Source organism: Stomoxys calcitrans, chromosome 1, assembly GCF_963082655.1.
Source record: "Stomoxys calcitrans chromosome 1, idStoCalc2.1, whole genome shotgun sequence".
Classification (NCBI taxonomy): domain Eukaryota; kingdom Metazoa; phylum Arthropoda; class Insecta; order Diptera; family Muscidae; genus Stomoxys; species Stomoxys calcitrans.
Genome location: NC_081552.1, coordinates 229,673,697 through 229,693,038, shown reverse-complemented (window position 1 = coordinate 229,693,038; position 19,342 = coordinate 229,673,697). Strand labels below are relative to the sequence as shown.

Below are 19,342 nucleotides of genomic sequence, written 5' to 3'. Positions count from 1 at the left end.
AAAGTCAACATCCAAGATCGGTTTATATGGCAGCTAAAACTGGTTGTGCCCCGATTTAAATCATATTTGGCACAGCTGTTGGAAATCATAAGCAAATATTCATGCAAAATTTCAGCCATATCGGATAAGTATTGCGACCTTTAAAGGCTTAACAAGATCCCAGATCGGTTTATATGGCAGCTATATCAGGTTATGTATCGATTTGCACCATACTTAGGACAGATTTTTGAAGTTATAACACAACACTTCATGCACAGTTTCAGTCAATTCGAATCAGAATTGCGCCCTCTAGTGGCTCAAGAAGTCAAGATCCAAAATCGGTTTATATGGCGTTCATGAATTGCGCCCTCTAGAGGCTTAAGAAGCCAAGATCCAAGATCGGTTTATATGGCAGCTATTACAGGTTGAGGACCGATTTGAACAATATTTGGCGCAGCTGTTTGGAAGTCATAACAAAATATTTTATGCAAATTTCAGTCAAATCGGAGAAGAATTGCGCCTTTTGAGGTTCTTAAGAAGTCAAGATCCCAGATCGGTTTATATGGCAGCTATATCAGGTAATGGACCAATTTGAACTATACTTAGCATAGTTTTTGGAAGTCATAGAAAACCACTTCAAGCAAAATTTCAGCCAAACCAGATATGAGTTGCGCCCTCTAGAGGACTAAGAAGTCAAGATCCAAGATCGGTTTATATGGCAGCAATATCAGGTTATATACCGATTTAAACCATGCTTGGCACAGTTTCTGGAAGTCATAACACAACGCTTCATGCACAATTTCGGCCAAGTCGGATGAGAATTGCGCCCTCTAGAGGCCTAAGAAGTCAAGATCCCGCAATATCCGGTAGCAATATCCGGTTATGTACCGATGTAGCAAAGATTTTTGGAAGTGATACACCATATGCACAATTTATGCCATATAGGATAAGAATTGCGCCCTCTTGTGGCTTAAGAATTCAGGATTTAAGATCGGTTTATATGACAGCTACATCAAAACATGGACCGATTTAACCCATATGTAGCCATTTGCAATTTTGCACGGGGTGATACCAAAACACCCCGTGCAAAATTTCGGCCAAATCGGATACAAATTTTGCCCTAAAAGCTCAAGGATTCAAGACCCAAGATTGAAGATATGGTAGCTATATCAAAACATGGACCGATTTGGCACATTTACAATCCCACAAAATACCTCATTTGTGGTACCATCATAGTGTTGCTGAATCCATGAGTACGAATTCAGGCGAGCACACCAAACATTTTTCAGCGATAGCCGTTGCTAGTTCCATTTATGATTGTTTAAGCCATGTACAAAACAAGTCGCTGTGGGAGTTGATAGAAAATTCCCTCATTGAGGTAATACTTGCTACTTAATGGAAACTTCTTCAACAATTTTTATACCCACCACCGAAGGATGGGGGTATATTCATTTTGTCATTCCGTTTGCAATACATCGAAATATCCATTACCGACCATATATATTCTTGATCAGCGTAAAAATCTAAGACGATCTAGACATGTGCGTCCATCTGTCCGTTTTCCTGTTGAAATCACGCTACAGTCTTTAAAAATTGAGATATTGAGCTGAAACTTTTCACAGTTTCTTTTTTTGTCCATAATTAGGTTAAGTTCGAAGATGGGCTATATCGGGCTATATCTTGATATAGCCCCCATATAAATCGATTCGCCGATTTAGGGTCTTAGGCCCATAAAAGCCACATTTATTAACCGATTTTGCTGAAATTTGGGACAGTAAATTGTGTTAGACTCTTCGACATCCTTTGTCAAATTGGCCCAGATCGGTCCAGATTTGGATATAGCTGTCATATAAACCGATCCTCCGATTTAGGGTCTTAGGCTCATAAAAGGCGGATTTATTGTCCGATGTCGCCGAAATTTGGAACAGTGAGTTAGGTTCAGCCCCTTGACATACTCCTGCAATATGGCACAGATCGGTCCAGATTTGGATATAGCTTTCATTTAGACCGATCCTCCGATTTATGGTCTTAGGCCCATAAAAGCCACACTTATTATCGGATTTTTATGAAATTTGGGACTGTGAGTTGGCGTAGGCCCATCGACATCTTTTTTAATTTGGCGCTGATCGGTTTACATTTGGATATAGCTGCCGATTTCTCGATTTAAGGTTTTGGGCTCATAAAAGGCGCACTTATTGTCCTATGTCGCCGAAATTTGGGACAGTCCTTCGACGTCCTTCTTCAATTTGGCCTAAATCGGTCCAGATTTGGATATAGCTGCCATGTAGACCCATATCTCGATTTAAAGTCTTGGCCCCATAAAAGACGCATTTATAATCCGAATTCACTGAAATTCGACACAGTAACTTATGTTAGGTTTTTAGACATCTGTATTGTATATGGTTCAGATCGGCTTATTTTAAGATGTAGCTACTGTACTTATTAATATTTGGTCCTAATCGAAACATATTTCGATATAACTGCTACGGGACATAAGATATGCAATTTTCACCGGATTTTGATGAAAGGTGGTTTACATATAACCGAGGTGGTGGGTATCCAAAGTTCGGCCCAGACGAACTTAACGGCTGTTTACTTGTTAATATTAAGATTTTTTTTTTATATTTTCATCGTAAAGCGACTGTCAAGGAAGACATATATTGGGTTGCCCAAAAAGTAATTGCGGATTTTTTAAAAGAGAGTAAATGCATTTTTAATAAAACTTAGAATGAACTTTAATCAAATATACTTTTTTTAACTTTTTTTCTAAAGCAAGCTAAAAGTAACAGCTGATAACTGACGGAAGAAAGAATGCAATTACAGAGTCACAAGCTGTGAAAAAATTTGTCAACGCCGACAATAGAAAAATCCGCAATTGCTTTTTGGGCAACCCAATATATATCTTCCCCTATAACTTTCGGTAAGAGAGACTAGCATAAAAATCAGTCCCAAAAATTTCTTTAATGGTAGTTTTATTGAAAAATTTACGATCCACACTACTTATCATAAATAAACGAAACATTTTCGAAAGGATGACATAACAAGCGCGTGTTAGTTAAAAATTCGTTTTTGGATTTAAATCTAAACATTTATTTTTATCTTAAAACTAGTGACGTATTTGCAAAATGCATAACAAAAGATTTTATGAGATTCAAATTTCCAAAGCACGCCCATATGTAATGAAGAAGAAATTCGCTGAACTGCTTAGCACGCCATTGTCTAAGGAGAATGAGAATTTGGAAGAAGGTGAATGCGAATGCGAAACTAGTTGGCTAATTTAAAATCACAATTTCGGTCATAAATTAAAGGTAAGATATGAACTTACTGAACTTTGCTAATTGAAATTCATGAGAAACATTGAAGCTGGCGTAAAAATTCTCCAAAGTGTTTGGCTCTATGTATGCAGAGTATTTATAACCACAAAACATTTAAATAGAGCTACAACAAATTAAAATGAATTGGAAATTAATTGACAAATACCAGTGGAGACTTAAGCATTAAGACTTAAAAATTAAATGGTTCATCGACATCTGCAGCAAGCAACTGCTGTTGCTTGGTTGTCAAGCTATAGTCGGTACCTTAAAAGTCTGATGCATATGGCAAAATTACAGTAAACTCAGATATTCTTGCAATGAATTTCATTAAAATTTTATCTTTAGAGAAAATGCATTGAATCTTGGCCTTTTTAAAAACATTTTAGCAAGTTTTGTTTTTAGAGAAAACTAGCTGACCCGGGCCCGCTCCGCTGCGCCTTCTATTACTTAATATGGAGCAAAAGTTTCCTTGGAATATTTATTTTCGACAATTGAAGATCTTTTAGTGAAATACCATGCTACGAAAATAAAGGGTGATTTTTTTGAGGTTAGGATTTTCATGCATTAGTATTTGACAGATCACGTGGGATTTCAGACATGGTGTCAAAGAGAAAGAAGCTCAGTATGCTTTGACATTTCATGATGAATAGACTTACTAACGAGCAACGCTTGCAAATCATTGAATTTTATTACCAAAATCAGTGTTCGGTTCGAAATGTGTTCAAATTTTGACAAATTTTGTTCAGCGATGAGGCTCATTTCTGGTTGAATGGCTACGTAAATAAGCAAAATTGCCGCATTTGGAGTGAAGAGCAACCAGAAGCCGTTCAAGAACTGCCCATGCATCCCGAAAAATGCACTGTTTGGTGTGGTTTGTACGCTGGTGGAATCATTGGACCGTATTTTTTCAAAGATGCTGTTGGACGCAACGTTACGGTGAATGAACACATTTCGAACCGAACACTGATTTTGGTAATAAAATTCAATGATTTGCAAGCGTTGCTCGTTAGTAAGTCTATTCATGATGAAATGTCAAAGCATACTGGGCATCTTTCTCTTTGACACCATGTCTGAAATCCCACGTGATCTGTCAAATACTAATGCATGAAAATCCTAACCTCAAAAAAATCACCCTTTAGTATATCGCTTGACTAACAGTTTAACAATATAAGTGCCTTTATCTGAATCCCATATGATCTACGAACTTCAGTTTGGATGTAAGGTGTACTCCATTCTTAAAATACTTTATTTCAGCCCGATATTTTCATGATGTCCGATTTAGGTATGTTTTCGGGGGAGAGGTGGTCCCCCAGATACTTGGCCCTGAAAACATATCAGCATCTGGCTCTTCTCTCAAATAACATTTTTTAAACCCCCATATTGTCATTGGCTTAAATGGAGTTTACAGGATGAGGCGTCCCCCAAACACATAGCCCCAAAATAGGTTATCATATTCGTTTTGTAATCTAAAATACCTTTCATTTGAGCCACATATTGGCATGGTCGACAAATTTTTTCCCTTTAGGGGTGTTTTGGGAAAGGGATGATGCCCTAAATACATGGTCCTACATTTGGATATCAAATTCGTATTCTACTCCCAAATACCATTATTTGAGCCCCATATTGCGATGGTCACTAAAAAATTGCTGTTTGTGGGGTATTTTGGGAAAGGGGTATACCCTCCAGAAAATTGGTCCCGAAAATGGGTATGAATTCTCGCTCTACCCCCAATATCTTTCATTTAAGCTCCACATATATCTGATTGTCTGATTTATTGGTGTTTTCGGTGGTGATGTGGTCCCCCAGACACTCGGTCCTGAAAAATATCAGCATCGTGCTCTTCTCTCAAATACCATTTATTTAAACCCCATATTGCTATTGATTTTGAAGGGAGTTTACACGATGAGGCGTCCCCCAAACACATGGCCCCAAAATTGGTTATCAAATTCGTTTTCAAATCTCAAATACCTTTCATTTAAGCCAAATATTGGCATGGTCGAAAAATTTTTACCCTTTGGGGGTGTTTTGGGGAAGGGGTGATGCCTTAAATACATGGTCCTGCATTTGAAAATCAAATTCGTATTCTACTCCCAAATACCTTTATTTGAGCCCATATTGCGATGGTCAGTAAAATATTGCCGTTTGTGGGGTATTTCGGAAAAGGGGTAGACCGCCAGAAAATTGGTCCCGAAAGTCGGTATCAATTTTTGCTCTACCCCCCAATACCTCTCATTTAAGCTCCACATTGACATGGTCTGCAAATATGCCCGATTTAGGGGTGTTTTGGGGATCGGGGTGGTCCCCCAAACACTAAGCCCGGAAAATATGTATCATTTATTTGAACCCCATATTGCCATTGGCCTCAAAATTAGATATCAAATTCGTTTTCTAATCTCATTTAAACTTCTTATTGCAAAAGTCAGCAAATATGTCCGGTTTGGGATATTGGCCCTAAAAACTATAAATCTTTAGTTCCACTCTCTTAAAGACCCAAATTGTCTTGGTGAGCAAATACGTCCTATTTGGGGGTTGTTATGGTGGTGGGACGTTTCCTAGACAGTTGTTCCCTAATGTTGATATCAGATATGTGGTCTACTCCCAAAAACTTTTAAATATACTTCCTATTTGGGTGGTGTTGTGGGGGTGGGGTGGCCCCATAGACACTTTCCCGGATATTGATATCAGATCCGTGCTTTACTCCCAAAGACCTTTCATTTGAGCCCCATATTGCTATGGTCGAAATTTGTCCCCTTGGGGGATGTTTTTGGGTAGAGGCGGCCCCCCAAACACTTGGTTCCATATTTGGATATCAGATTCGAATTCTATACTCAAATACCTTTTATTTAAGCCCCATATTCCTATGGCCAGTAAAAAAGTCCTGTTTGGGGGGGTTTTGGGAAAGGGTCCACCCCCAGAAACGTGGTCCCACATTTGGATATCAGATTCGTATTCTACTCGCAAATACCTTTCACTTGAGTCCAATATTGCCATGATCGGTAAATATGTCCAATTTAGGGATGTTTTGGGGGTTGGGTGGTGTTGTGGTGGTGGGGTGGCCCCATAAACACTTTTCCCGAATATTGAGATCAGATTTGTGCTTTACTCCAAAAGGCCTTTCATTTGAGCCCCATGTGGCTATGGTCGTAAATGTGTCCCCTTTGGGGGAGGTTTTTGGGGAAAGGCGGCCCCCCCCCAAACACTTGGTCTCATATTTGGATATCAGATTCTAATTATACACTCAAATACCTTTTATTTAAGCCCCATATTCCCATGGTCAGTAAATAAGTCCTGTTTGGGGGGTGTTTTTGGGGAAGGGGTGGACCCCCAGAAACGTGGTACCACATTTGGATATCACATTCGGATTCTACTCGCAAATACTTTTCATTTGACTCCCATATTGCCATGGTCGGTAAGTATGTCCGATTTAGGGGTGTTTTGGGGGTTGGGGTGGTCCCCCTAGCACTTGGTTCGACAAATGGTTATCAGATATGTCTTCTTATCCTAAATACCTTTCATTTGAGTCCCATATTGTCGTGATTGGTCTAAATATATGTTTGGTAGGTTTTAGGGTGGGGCAGCCCCCCTAGGTACCGCATCCGAAATTTGGATATCAAATTTTTATTTTTAGGGTACTATATAAGAGCACACAAAATTTCGCTTAAATCGCACCACCCATCTCTGAGATCTGGCGTTTCTGAAAATTAGGGTAAGGGGGAGGGTCCGCCCCCTCCTTCGTTTGCAACACATCGAAATATTCATTTCCGACCTAATAAAATTACATATTCTTGATAGTCGCAAAAATCTTAGACGATCTAGCTATGCCCGTCCTCTGTCCGTCCGTCTGTCTGTTTATATCACGCACCACTCTTTAAAAATTATTATATTGAACTGAAACTTTGCACTATATCTTCATATAGCCCCCATATAGACCGATCTGCCGATTTTATGTCTGAGGCAGATAAAAACCAATTTTGGAATCAGATTTTGCTGAAATTTGTGTTAGGCCATTCGGTATCCTTCTTCGATTTGGCCCACATTGATCCAGATTTGGATATAGCTGCCATATAGACCGATCCCTCGGATTTAGGTCTTGGGCCCATAAAAACCGCATTTATTGTCGGATTTTGCTGAAATTTGGGACAGCGAGTTGCGTTAGGATGGTCATATCGGTCCAGATTTGGATATATCTAGCATATAGTCCGATCTCTCGATTTAAGGTCTTGGGCCCATAAAAGGCGCATTTATTTTCCGATTTCGCTGAAATTCAGGACAGTGAGATGTCCTTACCCTCCACCATGGATCGCATTTGCCGAGTTCTTCTCCCGGCATCTCTTCTTAGGCAAAAAAGGATATAAGAAAAGATTTGCTCTGCTATTAGTATATTATTACATGTTGGAGACCTGTGTAAAATATCAGCCAATTCGAATAAGAATTGCGCCCTTTGGGGGCTCAAGAAGTAAAATAGAGAGATCGATTTATATGGAAGCTGTATCGGGCTATAGACCGATTCAGATCATAACAAACACGTATGTTGATGGTCATGAGAGGATCCGTAGTACATAATTTCAGGCAAATCGGATAATAATTGCGACCTCTAGTTGTTGGATATCATAACAAAACACGTCGTGCAAAATTTCATTCCAATCGGATAAGAATTGCGCACTCTAGAGGCTCAAGAAATCAAGACCCAAGATCGGTTTATATGGCAGCTATATCAGTTTATGGACCGATTTGAATCATACTTGGCAAAGTTGGTGGATATCATAACAAAACACGTCGTGCAAAATTTTATTCCAATCGGATAAGAATTGCGCACTCTAGAGGCTCAAGAAGTCAAGACCCAAGATCGGTTTATATGACAGCTATATCAGGTTATGGACCGATTTGAACCATACTTGGCAAAGTTGTTGGATATCGTAACAAAACACGTCCTGCAAAATTTCATTCCAATCGGATAAGAATTGCGCACTCTAGAGGCTCAAGAAGTCAAGACCCAAGATCGGTTTATATGGCAGCTATATCAAAACATGGACCGATATGGCCCATTTACAATACCAACCGACCTACACTAATTAGAAGTATTTGTGCAAAATTTCAAGCGGCTAGCTTTACTCCTTTGGAAGTTAGCGTGCTTTCGACAGACAGACGGACGGACGGACATGGCTAGATCGACATAAAATGTCGCGACGATTAAGAATATATATACTTTATGGGGTCTCAGACGAACATTTCGAGTAGTTATAAACAGAACGACGATATTAGTATACCCCCCATCTTATGGTGGAGGGTATAAAAATGTTCCTTTTATAGGCTCATAACACTATATCGGGAGATTGGTCTATATGGCAGCTATATCCAAATATCGTCCGATCTGGACCATATTGGACAGGAATGGGTAGGGGTCTACTAGAACACACTGTACCAAATTTCATCAAGTTCGGGTAATAAATGAATATTTTATGGTCTCAATACCTCATATCGGTAGATCGGGAGTTCGGTCCATAGGGCAGCTTTAGATTTAGATATAGCTAGCATATAAACCGATCTCACGATTTGGCTTCTTGAGCACTTACAAGCCGCAATTATAGTGCGTGTTACACGGATGGATCAAAGCTAGAGGACAGAGTGGGCCTGGGGGTTTACATTGAAAACCCAGGGAGTGACATCTGTTTTAGACTGCTTTACCATAATACGGTCCTGCAGGCGGACAACGGAATGGGTGAAGTGGTGTGGTGCTAACGCGAGTACGTCGAGTGTGAACATCTTTAGCGACAGTAAAATTGCCATAAGGGCAATAACAATCAGGACGGTAAGGTCACGAACAGTCTTGCAGTGTAAGAAGGAGATTAACGCCTTCTCTGAGGATGGCAAAATCCGCATCGTTTGGGTGCCGGGCCATAACGGAGTAAGGGGAAATGAAAGGGCAGACGATTTAGCGGTAAAGGCCAGAGGACTGCCGTCAATAAACTTGGTTAACCCGAAGCCTTTCGGGTCGACGCAGTCCGAGTTAAGGGAGTGGGCGACGAATGCGCATGCAACATTGTTGAACAGCGAAACGGTCGGTAGGACGGCGAAAATCCTAAGGGGGGATCCAGATCGTGAGGCTATTACTGAAAGGAAGCAAGAAGGAGGTCAGTATAGCTATTGGTATCATTCATCCGATTTGGCTGAAATGTGGCCCAATGTATTCTGTTTCGACTTTAATATCCGTACAGAGTATGATCTGAATTGGCCTATAATCGGATATATCCCCCCATATAAACCGATCCTAGTTTTGCCTTCTTGATACCCTAGAGGCATGAATTTTGGTCTGATTTGACTGAAATTTGGCACAAATACTTCTTTTCTGAGTATTATCCGAATCGGTGTGTAAAATGATATATCCCCCATATAAACCGATCCCCGGATTTGACTTCTTGAGCCCCTGGCAGCCTAATTTTCCATTCGAAATTTTGCCCAATGTATCCTGTTTCGATTTTAAATATCCGTGCAGAGTGTGATCCGCATCGGTCTGTAAAATGATATATCCCCCATAGAAACCGATCCCCGGTTTGACTTGAGCCCTGGCAGCGTCAATATTCATCCGATTTGGCTGAAATTTGGCCCAAAGAATTTTATTTTGACTTCCAACACCCGTGCCGAGTATGATGCGAAGCCGTCTATAAACGAATATAGCACCCATAAAAACTGATCCCCGGATTTGACTTATTGGGCCCCTTGAAGCCTCAATTTTAATCCAATTTGGCTGAAATTGCATCCAAAGACTTCTGTTTTAACTTCCAACAGCCGTGCAGAGTGTGATCCGAATCGGTATATGGGTCTAACCGATTCGCAGGTTTGTCTGTTGAAATCACGCTACAGTCTTTAAAAATAGAGATATTGAGCTGAAACTTTGCACGGATTATTTGTTCATAAGCAGCTTAAGTTCGAAGATGGGCTATCTCGGACTATATCTTGGTATAACACCCATATAGACCGATCCGCCGATTTAGGGTATTAGGCCCACAAAAACCACATTTATTATCCGATTTTGCTGAAATTTGGGACAGTGAGTTGTGTTAGGCCCTTCGACATCCTTCGTCAATTTGGTCCAGATCGGTCCAGATTTGGATATAGCTGCCATATAGACCGGTCCTCCGATTAAGGGTCTTAGGCCCATAAAAGCCACATTTTTTATCCGATTTTGCTGAAATTTGGGACAGTGAGTTGTGTTAGGCTCTTCGACATACTTAGTTAATTTGGCCCAAATCGGTCCAGATTTGCATATAGCTGTCATATAGACCGGTCCTCCAATTTAGGGTCTAAGGCCCATAAAAGCCACATTTATTATCCGATTTTGCTGAAATTTGGGACAGTGTGTTGTGTTATGCCCTTCGACAACCTTCGTGAATTTGGTCCAGATCGGTCCAGATTTGGATATAGCTGCCATATAGACCGATCCTCCGATTTAGAGTCTTAGGCCCATAAAAGCCACATTTATTATCCGATTTTGCTGAAATTTGGGACAGTGAGTTGTGTTAGGCTCTTCGACATCCTTCGTCAATTTGGCCCAGATCGGTTCAGATTTGGTTATAGCTGCCATAAAAACCGATCCTCGGATTTAGGGTCTTATTCCCATTAAAGCCACATTTATTATCCGATTATGATGAAATTTGGGACAGTGTGTTGTGTTTGGCCCTTCGACATCTTCTTTCAATTTGGCTCAGATCGGCCCTGATTTGGATATAGCTGCCATATAGACCGATCTCTCGATTTAAAGTTTTGGGCCCATTAAAGGCGCATTTATAATCCGATTTCACTGAAATTTGACACAGTGACTTATGTTAGGCTTATCGACATCCGTGTCGTATATGGTTCAGATCGGTTTATTTTTAGATAAAGCTACTGTACTTATTAGCATTTGGTCCAAATCGGAACATATTTCGATATAACTGCTATGGGACACAAGGTATGTAATTTTCACCGAATTTTGATGAAAGGTGGTTTACATATATACCCGAGGTGGTGGATATCCAAAGTTCGGCCCGGCCGAACTTAACGACTTTTCACTTGTTATCTAAGTTTTTTTTTTAACAATTTTGTAAAACTTGTTTAAAGCGATGACTTGCTTGTAATATCCTGAATTTTAGACTTCCTTAACGCAGTTAAGTCATGCGATACCTACCTTCTCCAACTATGGTTTAAATGTAAATAACCATAGAGTCATCTAAGCATTTTCGTCTGTGCTGTTTTACTTAAAAAAAAAACGCTTTGTTCCATAATGGCTAAAGGAAAAGAGCTGACCTTCTTAGAAGGTTATTATAATCTAGGGCAAGCAATGGCCTATGCCATAAATAGACTATCGGCAGCATATTAAGAAGGAGAAGAAGACCAAATATTTTGACTTAATGGCCAATTAAACGAACATCACCGCTACTGCACGAAGCACACACAGCATCGAATGCATCCAACTATTTGGCTGAAATTAGGTGGAGATATAAAAATTAAATCGATGATCGCTTTAATCAACGCAACGAGGACGAAGACCATGTGTAACAGAACTCGAGAAAGACATAAATTTTGATTTGTTTCTTTCAAGTGAATATTTGCCGATATTTGCTGCTATTTGTTCATATGCAATGGCCCAAAATCAAAAACCCAAAATAGATTGGCAAAGTGGCCCAACACTCTGAGTGGCTAAGCAAGCGGTGGTATCTTCCGCTAATATTGGTGTTGCTGTATACGATTTGAATTGAAAATTAGTAACCGGAGCTGCATATCGATCAAGAAGTGAGTTTAAGGTATATAAAGATCAACCATTGTCACCGGAAGACATCACACCCAGTGCAGCAGTTCTCCATCACCTATCAGAGGAAACAAGAGAATAATCCATCCAACAAAATGGTAGGTTTCAAGAAAACCAAAAAAAACTAAAAATGTCTTCGTCGGAAAATGAACATCTCTAAATTGTGTGGTTTTTTTCTTCATCTTGCCTCCCTTTTATAGAAATTCCTTATTTTGTCTTTGGCTTTGGTTGCCGGCGTAATGGCCGATGTTTCCGAATTGACTGGCTACAACTATCATGAACCTGCTCCAAGTGGTGGTTTCGGTGGCGGTCATGGTGGACATGGTGGAAGTTTCGGTGCTGGTGCCAGTGGTTTTGTAGCCGATACCCCATCTAACAGTTACCTGCCAGCAGCTGCTCCAGCTCCTGCTCCATCTTTTGCCCCTCAAGCTGCTCCAGCTCCTTCGTTTGCTCCAGAACCAGCACCTGTTTTCGCCCCACAGGCTGCTCCAGCCCCAGCTCCTTCCTTCGCTCCTGCCCCAGCTCCATCTTTTGCCCCTCAAGCCGCCCCAGCTCCTGCTCCTTCTTATGCTCCAGCCCCAGCTCCTTCCTTCGCCCCTCAAGCTGCCCCAGCTCCATCTTTCGCTCCTCAAGCTGCCCCAGCCCCATCCTTCGCTCCTCAAGCTGCCCCAGCCCCATCCTTCGCTCCTCAAGCTGCACCTTCCAGCTCTTATCTTCCTCCTGCCTCCGGTCCTAGCTATGGCGGTGCTTCTTCTGGCGGATTTAGTGGTGCCTCATCTGGTGCTTTCGGTGGTGCTTCAGCTGGTGGTTTCAGTGGTGCTTCTTCTGGTGGTTCTTTCGGTGGTGCCTCTGAAGGTTCCTTCGGTGGAGTATCTGCCCCATCCAGCTCATACCTTCCCCCCGCATCTGGGCCTAGCTTCGGTGGCTCATCTTCTGGTGGATTCAGCGGTGCCTCAGCTGGTGCTTCTTCTGGCAGCTTCGGTGGTGCCTCATCCGGTAGCTTCGGTGGTGCCTCATCTGGTGCTTTCGGTGGCGCTTCCGAGGGCTCTTTCGGTGGTGTTTCAGCACCTTCCAGCTCTTACCTGCCCCCTGTATCTGCTCCTAGCTTTGGTGGTGCCTCATCTGGCGGTTTCAGCGGTGCCTCAGCTGGTGCTTCATCTGGTAGCTTCGGTGGTGCCTCCTCCGGCGGCTTCTCTGGCGCATCTGCTGGTGCTGTCTCTGCTCCATCCAGCTCTTACATTCCTCCTGCCTCCTCTGGCAGCTTCGGTGGTGCCTCCTCAGGTGCTTTCGGTGGTTCCTCATCTGGTAGCTTTGGCGGTGCCTCTTCTGGCAGTTTCGGTGGTGCTTCCGCTGGTGCCTCATCTGGTTCTTTCGGTGGTGCCTCTGCAGGTGGTTTTGCCGATTCTGCTGGTACCGCTAGCTATGGTGATGATGGTTACCGTTACAAGACCGTCCGCCGCATTGTCGTCCGTCACCGTTACTAAATGATGAAACTATTTTAAGCATTTCATATTTTTTGTTCATTAGTTAGTTACCCAAAGATTTTTTTTTTAAATATAAGTGTTAATGAAATTTTTAAATTCACTGTTTTTTTTTTATTTGTTTAAATTTAATTGGGTGTCTTTCAAAATATTGAATTTCACATTCGCAAAGTAATGTGAAATTTGCCAATACAACTCAACGAAAATAACCAAGAGCGAGTTAGGTTCACCCGGACCGAATCTTATATACCCTCCACCATGGATCGCTTTGGCAAGTTCTTTGCACGGTATCTCGTTGTAGGCAAACAAAAGATAATGAATAAGAAGAAGTTAAATGAACTGAATGAGACTATATTCAGACCCTTAATCGGCAGATCGGCAGCTACATCTAAATATAGTCCAATCTCAACCATTTTTGGTTCAGATAGCAGAAGGTTTAAAATAATTAACTGATAAAAATTTCAGCGAAATCGGGTAATTAACAAAGTTTTTACGGGCTTCAGACCCCTAATCAGCAGATCGATGTATATTTGGATCTATATCCAAATATGGTCCGATTTGCGACGTTTAAACTGTAGCGTGACAACAACTGACGGACACACGGACGGACTGACGGGCATCGTTAAATTGTCTTAGAATTTTACGACGATTCGAAATATATATATATATGTATTTGTAGGACTAATCGCACAACTAATCATCCGAGTCCACATCTGTAGTACAATTGAGTCATTCGAACCAATTATTATTGCGCCTTAAAGTATACTTCATATTAGAAAAATCTAAAGCTACAGGATAAATAATCACTAGATATGCCTAACACACCTGTTGCAAGCACATCCCAACAAACAAAGCGTAAGATAGGCGAAACATCACCAGAAAATAATAACATGGCAAAGAAACCTGTTGGTAGTATGGAGGTCAGTGAACTTATGGAAATTATGAAATTCACTATGAATAATATACTTGAAGAGAAAATTAAGAATCTGCCCACCAAACAAGATATGGAAGATGTTAAAGCCGGTATATCATTTGCAACTTCTGAAATTGCCAATCTGAAGACTGAAAATATTCAGTTAAAACAGGAAGTGGAATTGCTCAAGAACAAACTGGAAGAAAGCGACAGGAATGTGGCATGGTTGGAGCATCAAATACAAAACACAAAGCTTGTCTTTAAAAATATTTCAAAAGATAAGCCTGCTCTGAATATAGTCAAACAGATATGTAATGACATGCTAAACATCAACCCCCCTATAGCTTCGGCAAGAACCCTTTATGAACGAAACGGATTGCAAACTGTAATAGCCGAGTTCCCAAATGAAAATGCAGTAGTTGAGGTTCTGAAAAATACTAAAGCTTTAGCAGGGTCTGCAATCTCAATTGAAAGAGATCTGAACCCTAGAAGGCAGAGAAACAAGATAGCTATGCTGCTCATAAGAAAGTCAATTCTCGAAGAATCAAGAAAACATAAAATCGTAGTTAGAGATGATAAATTAAACATCAATAACAAGTGGTTCTATTGGAACAGCGAAAGAAAATTAATGTGTGGGCGAGAAGAGGGGGAGTCCGTATTAAAAGAATTATATGGGAATGAACTGACAACAGCATTCTACAATAATATTTTTGAAAAAATTGCGTCAAAAAACTAGATGATCTCCAAGGGAGACAAAGCTCAAAGAAAAAACAAAATAATATGGAAATTAAAATTATATCGTACAATGTAAACGGAGTATCAAATAAATATTTGTTCCCTAATTTTTTTAACTATCTAAAGGAGTTTGAAATCATTATCCTCATAGAAACACATATCACAGCACAAAAAAGATCTCAAACCGAAAAATACTTCCCCGAGTATGAAATATATTGGGTAGATGCCATAAAAATAAATAGATTTGGTCGTGCTATCGGCGGAGTATTCGTAGGAGTGAAAAAATCTTTAAATAAAGCAGGCATAAAGCATACATTTATTCTTAATCAGACACTCTGTGGATTACAGATTATAACAGAAAATTTTCAACTGTTGATAGTTCCACTCTATATAAGGGGCTCAGACTGGATACGAGAGTTTGCCCTAGCAAAATTGTTCATGGAAGAAATGAAATGCGAAAACCTTATAGTGCTAGGTGATATAAACGTTAGAATAGGCGAATCACAACAAGGCATTGTTGATCTATATAGAGATTCGTTCCACGCATGTACTGGGCCGAGAAAGTCTAAAGATAAAGAATTAAATACGAATGGACGAAGGTATATCGACTACTGCAATGAACATAACCTGGTAATTCTAAATGGCCAAACATTAGGAGATGAGGACGGTAATTTTACATATTTGAGCAACACCGGAACCTCAGTAAATGATATATGCTCAGTATCCATAAACATGCTTCAATATGTGGAAAGCTTCAAGGTGGTAGACAAAATCTGGTCAGATCATTTGCCAATAACTCTTAACCTAAAGCTAAACAACACAGTAGTCCCACAAAATAGGCTCAATTTACTACCGAAGCTGCATTGGAAAGATAGTCATAAATTGCAATACCAGGAAAACCTCACCGCTAATCTGAGCTTACAATTAATGTCCAACAATATAACATGTCTCAAGCACATGACAAATACAATTGTTGCATCGGCAGTTCAGCAAAACAAAGCGCAGCAGTACGTACCACAGAAAAAGTGGTTTAATGATAGATGCTACTGGGCAAGAAGGAAAACATTTGAAATCTTATCGAAATTTCGGAAATCATCGTCGGAAACAGATAGACAGGCATATTTGAGCGCAAAAAAAAGATATAAGGACATTTGCGAAGTATCTAAAAGAATGTACTACGCCAATATCTCTGAGAAACTAAATAATACATCGAATGCAAAAGAATGGTGGAGTTTAGTAAGAGAGTTAAATGGCCAGGACTTTCGTATCAGTCATACTTTATCCGCAGAGATACTTAGAACCCATTTTATGGAACTGCTCAGGCAGGAACAATCGTCTTTGAGAGTTCATTACGCACCTGCACTGATCGTAAACGACATTCTAGATAAAGACATAACATTAGAGGAAATTAAGTATACCCTTGCCAAAACAAAACCGAACAAGGCGCCAGGTGAAGACCGAATTCCCTATGAATTCTATTCAAATGCTACTGATGAATTCCTGACCCAGCTTGCAGCAATTTTCAACAAGATCTACACCGAGGGCAAAATTGAGGAAGAATTTCAGAAAACAGTTATATTCCCTATTCATAAAAAAGGCAGACTCGATGATGCATCGAATTATAGAGGTATATCCTTTATGAATTCCGTGGCTAAAATATTCATGGGTGTACTAAATGATAGACTGGGACAATGGGTTGAAGAAAACAATATATTGGTTGAATTCCAGGCAGGTTTTCGAAAAAACTATTCTACGGTGGACAATATATATAATTTAGCCTCGATGGTCAATATCAAGCTGGCGGAAAAGAAGAAGGTTTACGCGTTTTTTGTAGATTTTCGAGCGGCATTTGACAAAATTTCACGAAACTTACTTTTCTACAAATTAAATCAGATTGGCATCTCTTTCAAATTTATAAAGATGATAGAAGCTGTCTATCAAAACACTCAGTCAGCAGTGTGGACTGGAGAAGAGCTGTCTGGTTATTTTGATACAGAATCTGGTGTAAAACAAGGGTGCTTACTATCGCCATTATTATTTTCTCTTTATATAAACGACTTAAGCGATGCACTGGAAGGAGGTGTAGATATAGAAGGCATAAACATAAAAACCCTGCTGTATGCTGACGACATAGTAATTTTAGCGGAGGATTCAACTACCCTGCAACAAATGATAGCAAACTTGGAAGAATTTTGTAAAAAATGGAGCTTAATAGTCAACACTGAGAAGTCTAAAATCATGGTATTCCGAAACGGGGGAAGACTATCACAGCAGGATAAATGGTTCTTCCATGCAGAACCATTAGAAGTGGTATCAGAATATAAGTACTTAGGGGTGGTACTAACGCCCAAAATGAAGTTCTTGAAGCATATTCAGTCCCGGACAACACAAGCTAAAAGTGCTATAAAAGCAACATGGAAAAACTTCTTAAAGAAAGACGAAATATCCCTGCAAGATAAATGGAACTTGTACATGGCGGTTTGCAGATCGGTACAGTCGTATGCAGCGCAGGTCTGGGGCTATGAATATTTTGAAGAAGTTGACCAATTGCAGCGTTTTTTCTTAAAAACTGTTCTTAATTTGCCAGACTCTACACCAAATTATGCTCTCTATATGGAAACAGACTTACAAGAAAGTCATTTATACACACTGGGACTGCATTTGAAGTATATATCTAGTACGTTGTACAGATATAAAAGGGATAGACTGCCGCATAAACTTACACTTATAATGGTCCAGAAACAAATATTTTGGGTGAAAGCTTTAAACGACATTCTAAATGAGCTGGATATGCAACCATTGGTTGGAAATATAACGCAAGGTGAATGGAACAGTATGACTAATTCCATCATAGATTCACTATCGCAAGCTAACAAGCAAAGATTGCTGCAGAAAGCTTTACAAAGCAGGTCACGGTTTTATAAAAACCTGGATTTCACAAGAGGGTGTTTGTACCTAAATGGCGAATATAAAGTTAAGGACATTACGTGGATATTTAAAGCACGGGTCGATTTGATATACCTCAATGCTAATCAAAGAGGCTTAAATTTGGTTGACAACGATTTGTGCACGCTATGCAATTTGAGGGAGAGAGAGTCAATATACCATTTTCTTGCCGTATGTCCCATACTAAGAAGCCAACGCATGCTTTTCTTTCACAGGCCGACGCTGACAGAACCTGAATTAATTAGCATCTTAGATGGAAGAGAGGTAGCAGACTGGGATAATCTTATAAAATATACCAAAAATGCCTTACAATACCGAAAGCTAATATTAACCGAGTACGCCTAATACTATTAAGCATAGACTAAAATGTCCCTTAAACACAGCTTTGAAAATGTTTCTTTAAATCCGGCTGACGACTTGAAGTCATAGCCGTAAATCTTTATTTTGATGGATTAACTCTGAAATACGCTAATATATTGCTTTTATTTTATTTTAAGTTTATTTAGACATTATTGTATTGAAAAAGAAAATAATGAAAATAAAGATTACTACTACTACTACTACTACTACTACTATATGTATTTATAGGGTCAGAAATGAATATTTCGATGTGTTGCAAACGCAATGACGAAATGAATATACCCCCATCCTTCGGTGTTGGGTATACAAAATTAACTTGTGTTTTCTTTTAGCTCCCTAAAGTATGCAACTTGTTTTTTAAAGTGCAATAAGAAAGATGTGTTTTAATTTCTATTGCAATGAAAACAGGTCTAAAGAGATATTTTCTATGTGTGTTTAATACCGTGGGCCAAGTACACGCCAAACATAGTACACATTTATATGGCATTTATGGCTACAACATGAACACATGAACACTATCGTATGCCACTACTGTGGGTGTGATGCAGCGACCGGTTCGACTCAGAAATTCGTCCTGATTTGGCGAAGCCATGTCTGCCTGTCTGTTCGCGTATCCTTTCTGTATTGAATGTCTGTCTGTCGTTGTTATACCCTCCACCATAAAATGGGGGTATACTTATTTCGTCGTCCTGTTTGTAACTCCTCGAAATATTCGTCTAAGACCCCATATATTCTTGATCGTCATGACATGTTAAATCGATCTAGTCAAGTCCGTCTCTCTGTCTGTCGAAAACACGCTAACTTTCGAAGGAGTAAAGCTAGGCGCTTG

General features: G+C 40.0%; 3 protein-coding genes across 4 annotated transcripts in view; 2 read left to right on the top strand and 1 right to left on the bottom strand.

Annotated features, from left to right (window-relative positions):
* The window catches only part of LOC106092094 (protein SPT2 homolog), a 312,016-nt gene that overhangs the window by 22,652 nt on the left and 270,022 nt on the right, over positions 1–19,342 (bottom strand). The window lies entirely within an intron of this gene.
* LOC106094510 (skin secretory protein xP2-like) lies at positions 1,229–13,562 on the top strand. The gene is made up of 3 exons (XM_059368661.1): positions 1,229–1,357; positions 12,105–12,176; positions 12,279–13,562. Exons 1-3 carry the CDS (start codon positions 1,229–1,231, stop codon positions 13,560–13,562), a joined length of 1,485 nt encoding a protein of 494 aa, XP_059224644.1.
* LOC131997617 (uncharacterized) lies at positions 14,372–18,498 on the top strand. Its single transcript, XM_059368658.1, has 2 exons — positions 14,372–15,127; positions 15,334–18,498. Exons 1-2 carry the CDS (start codon positions 14,372–14,374, stop codon positions 18,496–18,498), a joined length of 3,921 nt encoding a protein of 1,306 aa, XP_059224641.1.

What these genes read in the sequence shown, in the direction of transcription:
- LOC106094510 (XM_059368661.1), top strand. Translation starts at nt 1,229, where the DNA reads ATGAGTACGAATTCAGGCGAGCACACCAAACATTTTTCAGCGATAGCC. An exon ending in TAGAAAATTCCCTCATTGAG is followed by an intron (nt 1,358 to 12,104) that starts GTAATACTTGCT and finishes TGTCACCGGAAG; the next exon opens with ACATCACACCCAGTGCAGCA. An exon ending in ATAATCCATCCAACAAAATG is followed by an intron (nt 12,177 to 12,278) that starts GTAGGTTTCAAG and finishes TCCCTTTTATAG; the next exon opens with AAATTCCTTATTTTGTCTTT.
- LOC131997617 (XM_059368658.1), top strand. Translation starts at nt 14,372, where the DNA reads ATGCCTAACACACCTGTTGCAAGCACATCCCAACAAACAAAGCGTAAG. An exon ending in GGCGAGAAGAGGGGGAGTCC is followed by an intron (nt 15,128 to 15,333) that starts GTATTAAAAGAA and finishes AACTATCTAAAG; the next exon opens with GAGTTTGAAATCATTATCCT.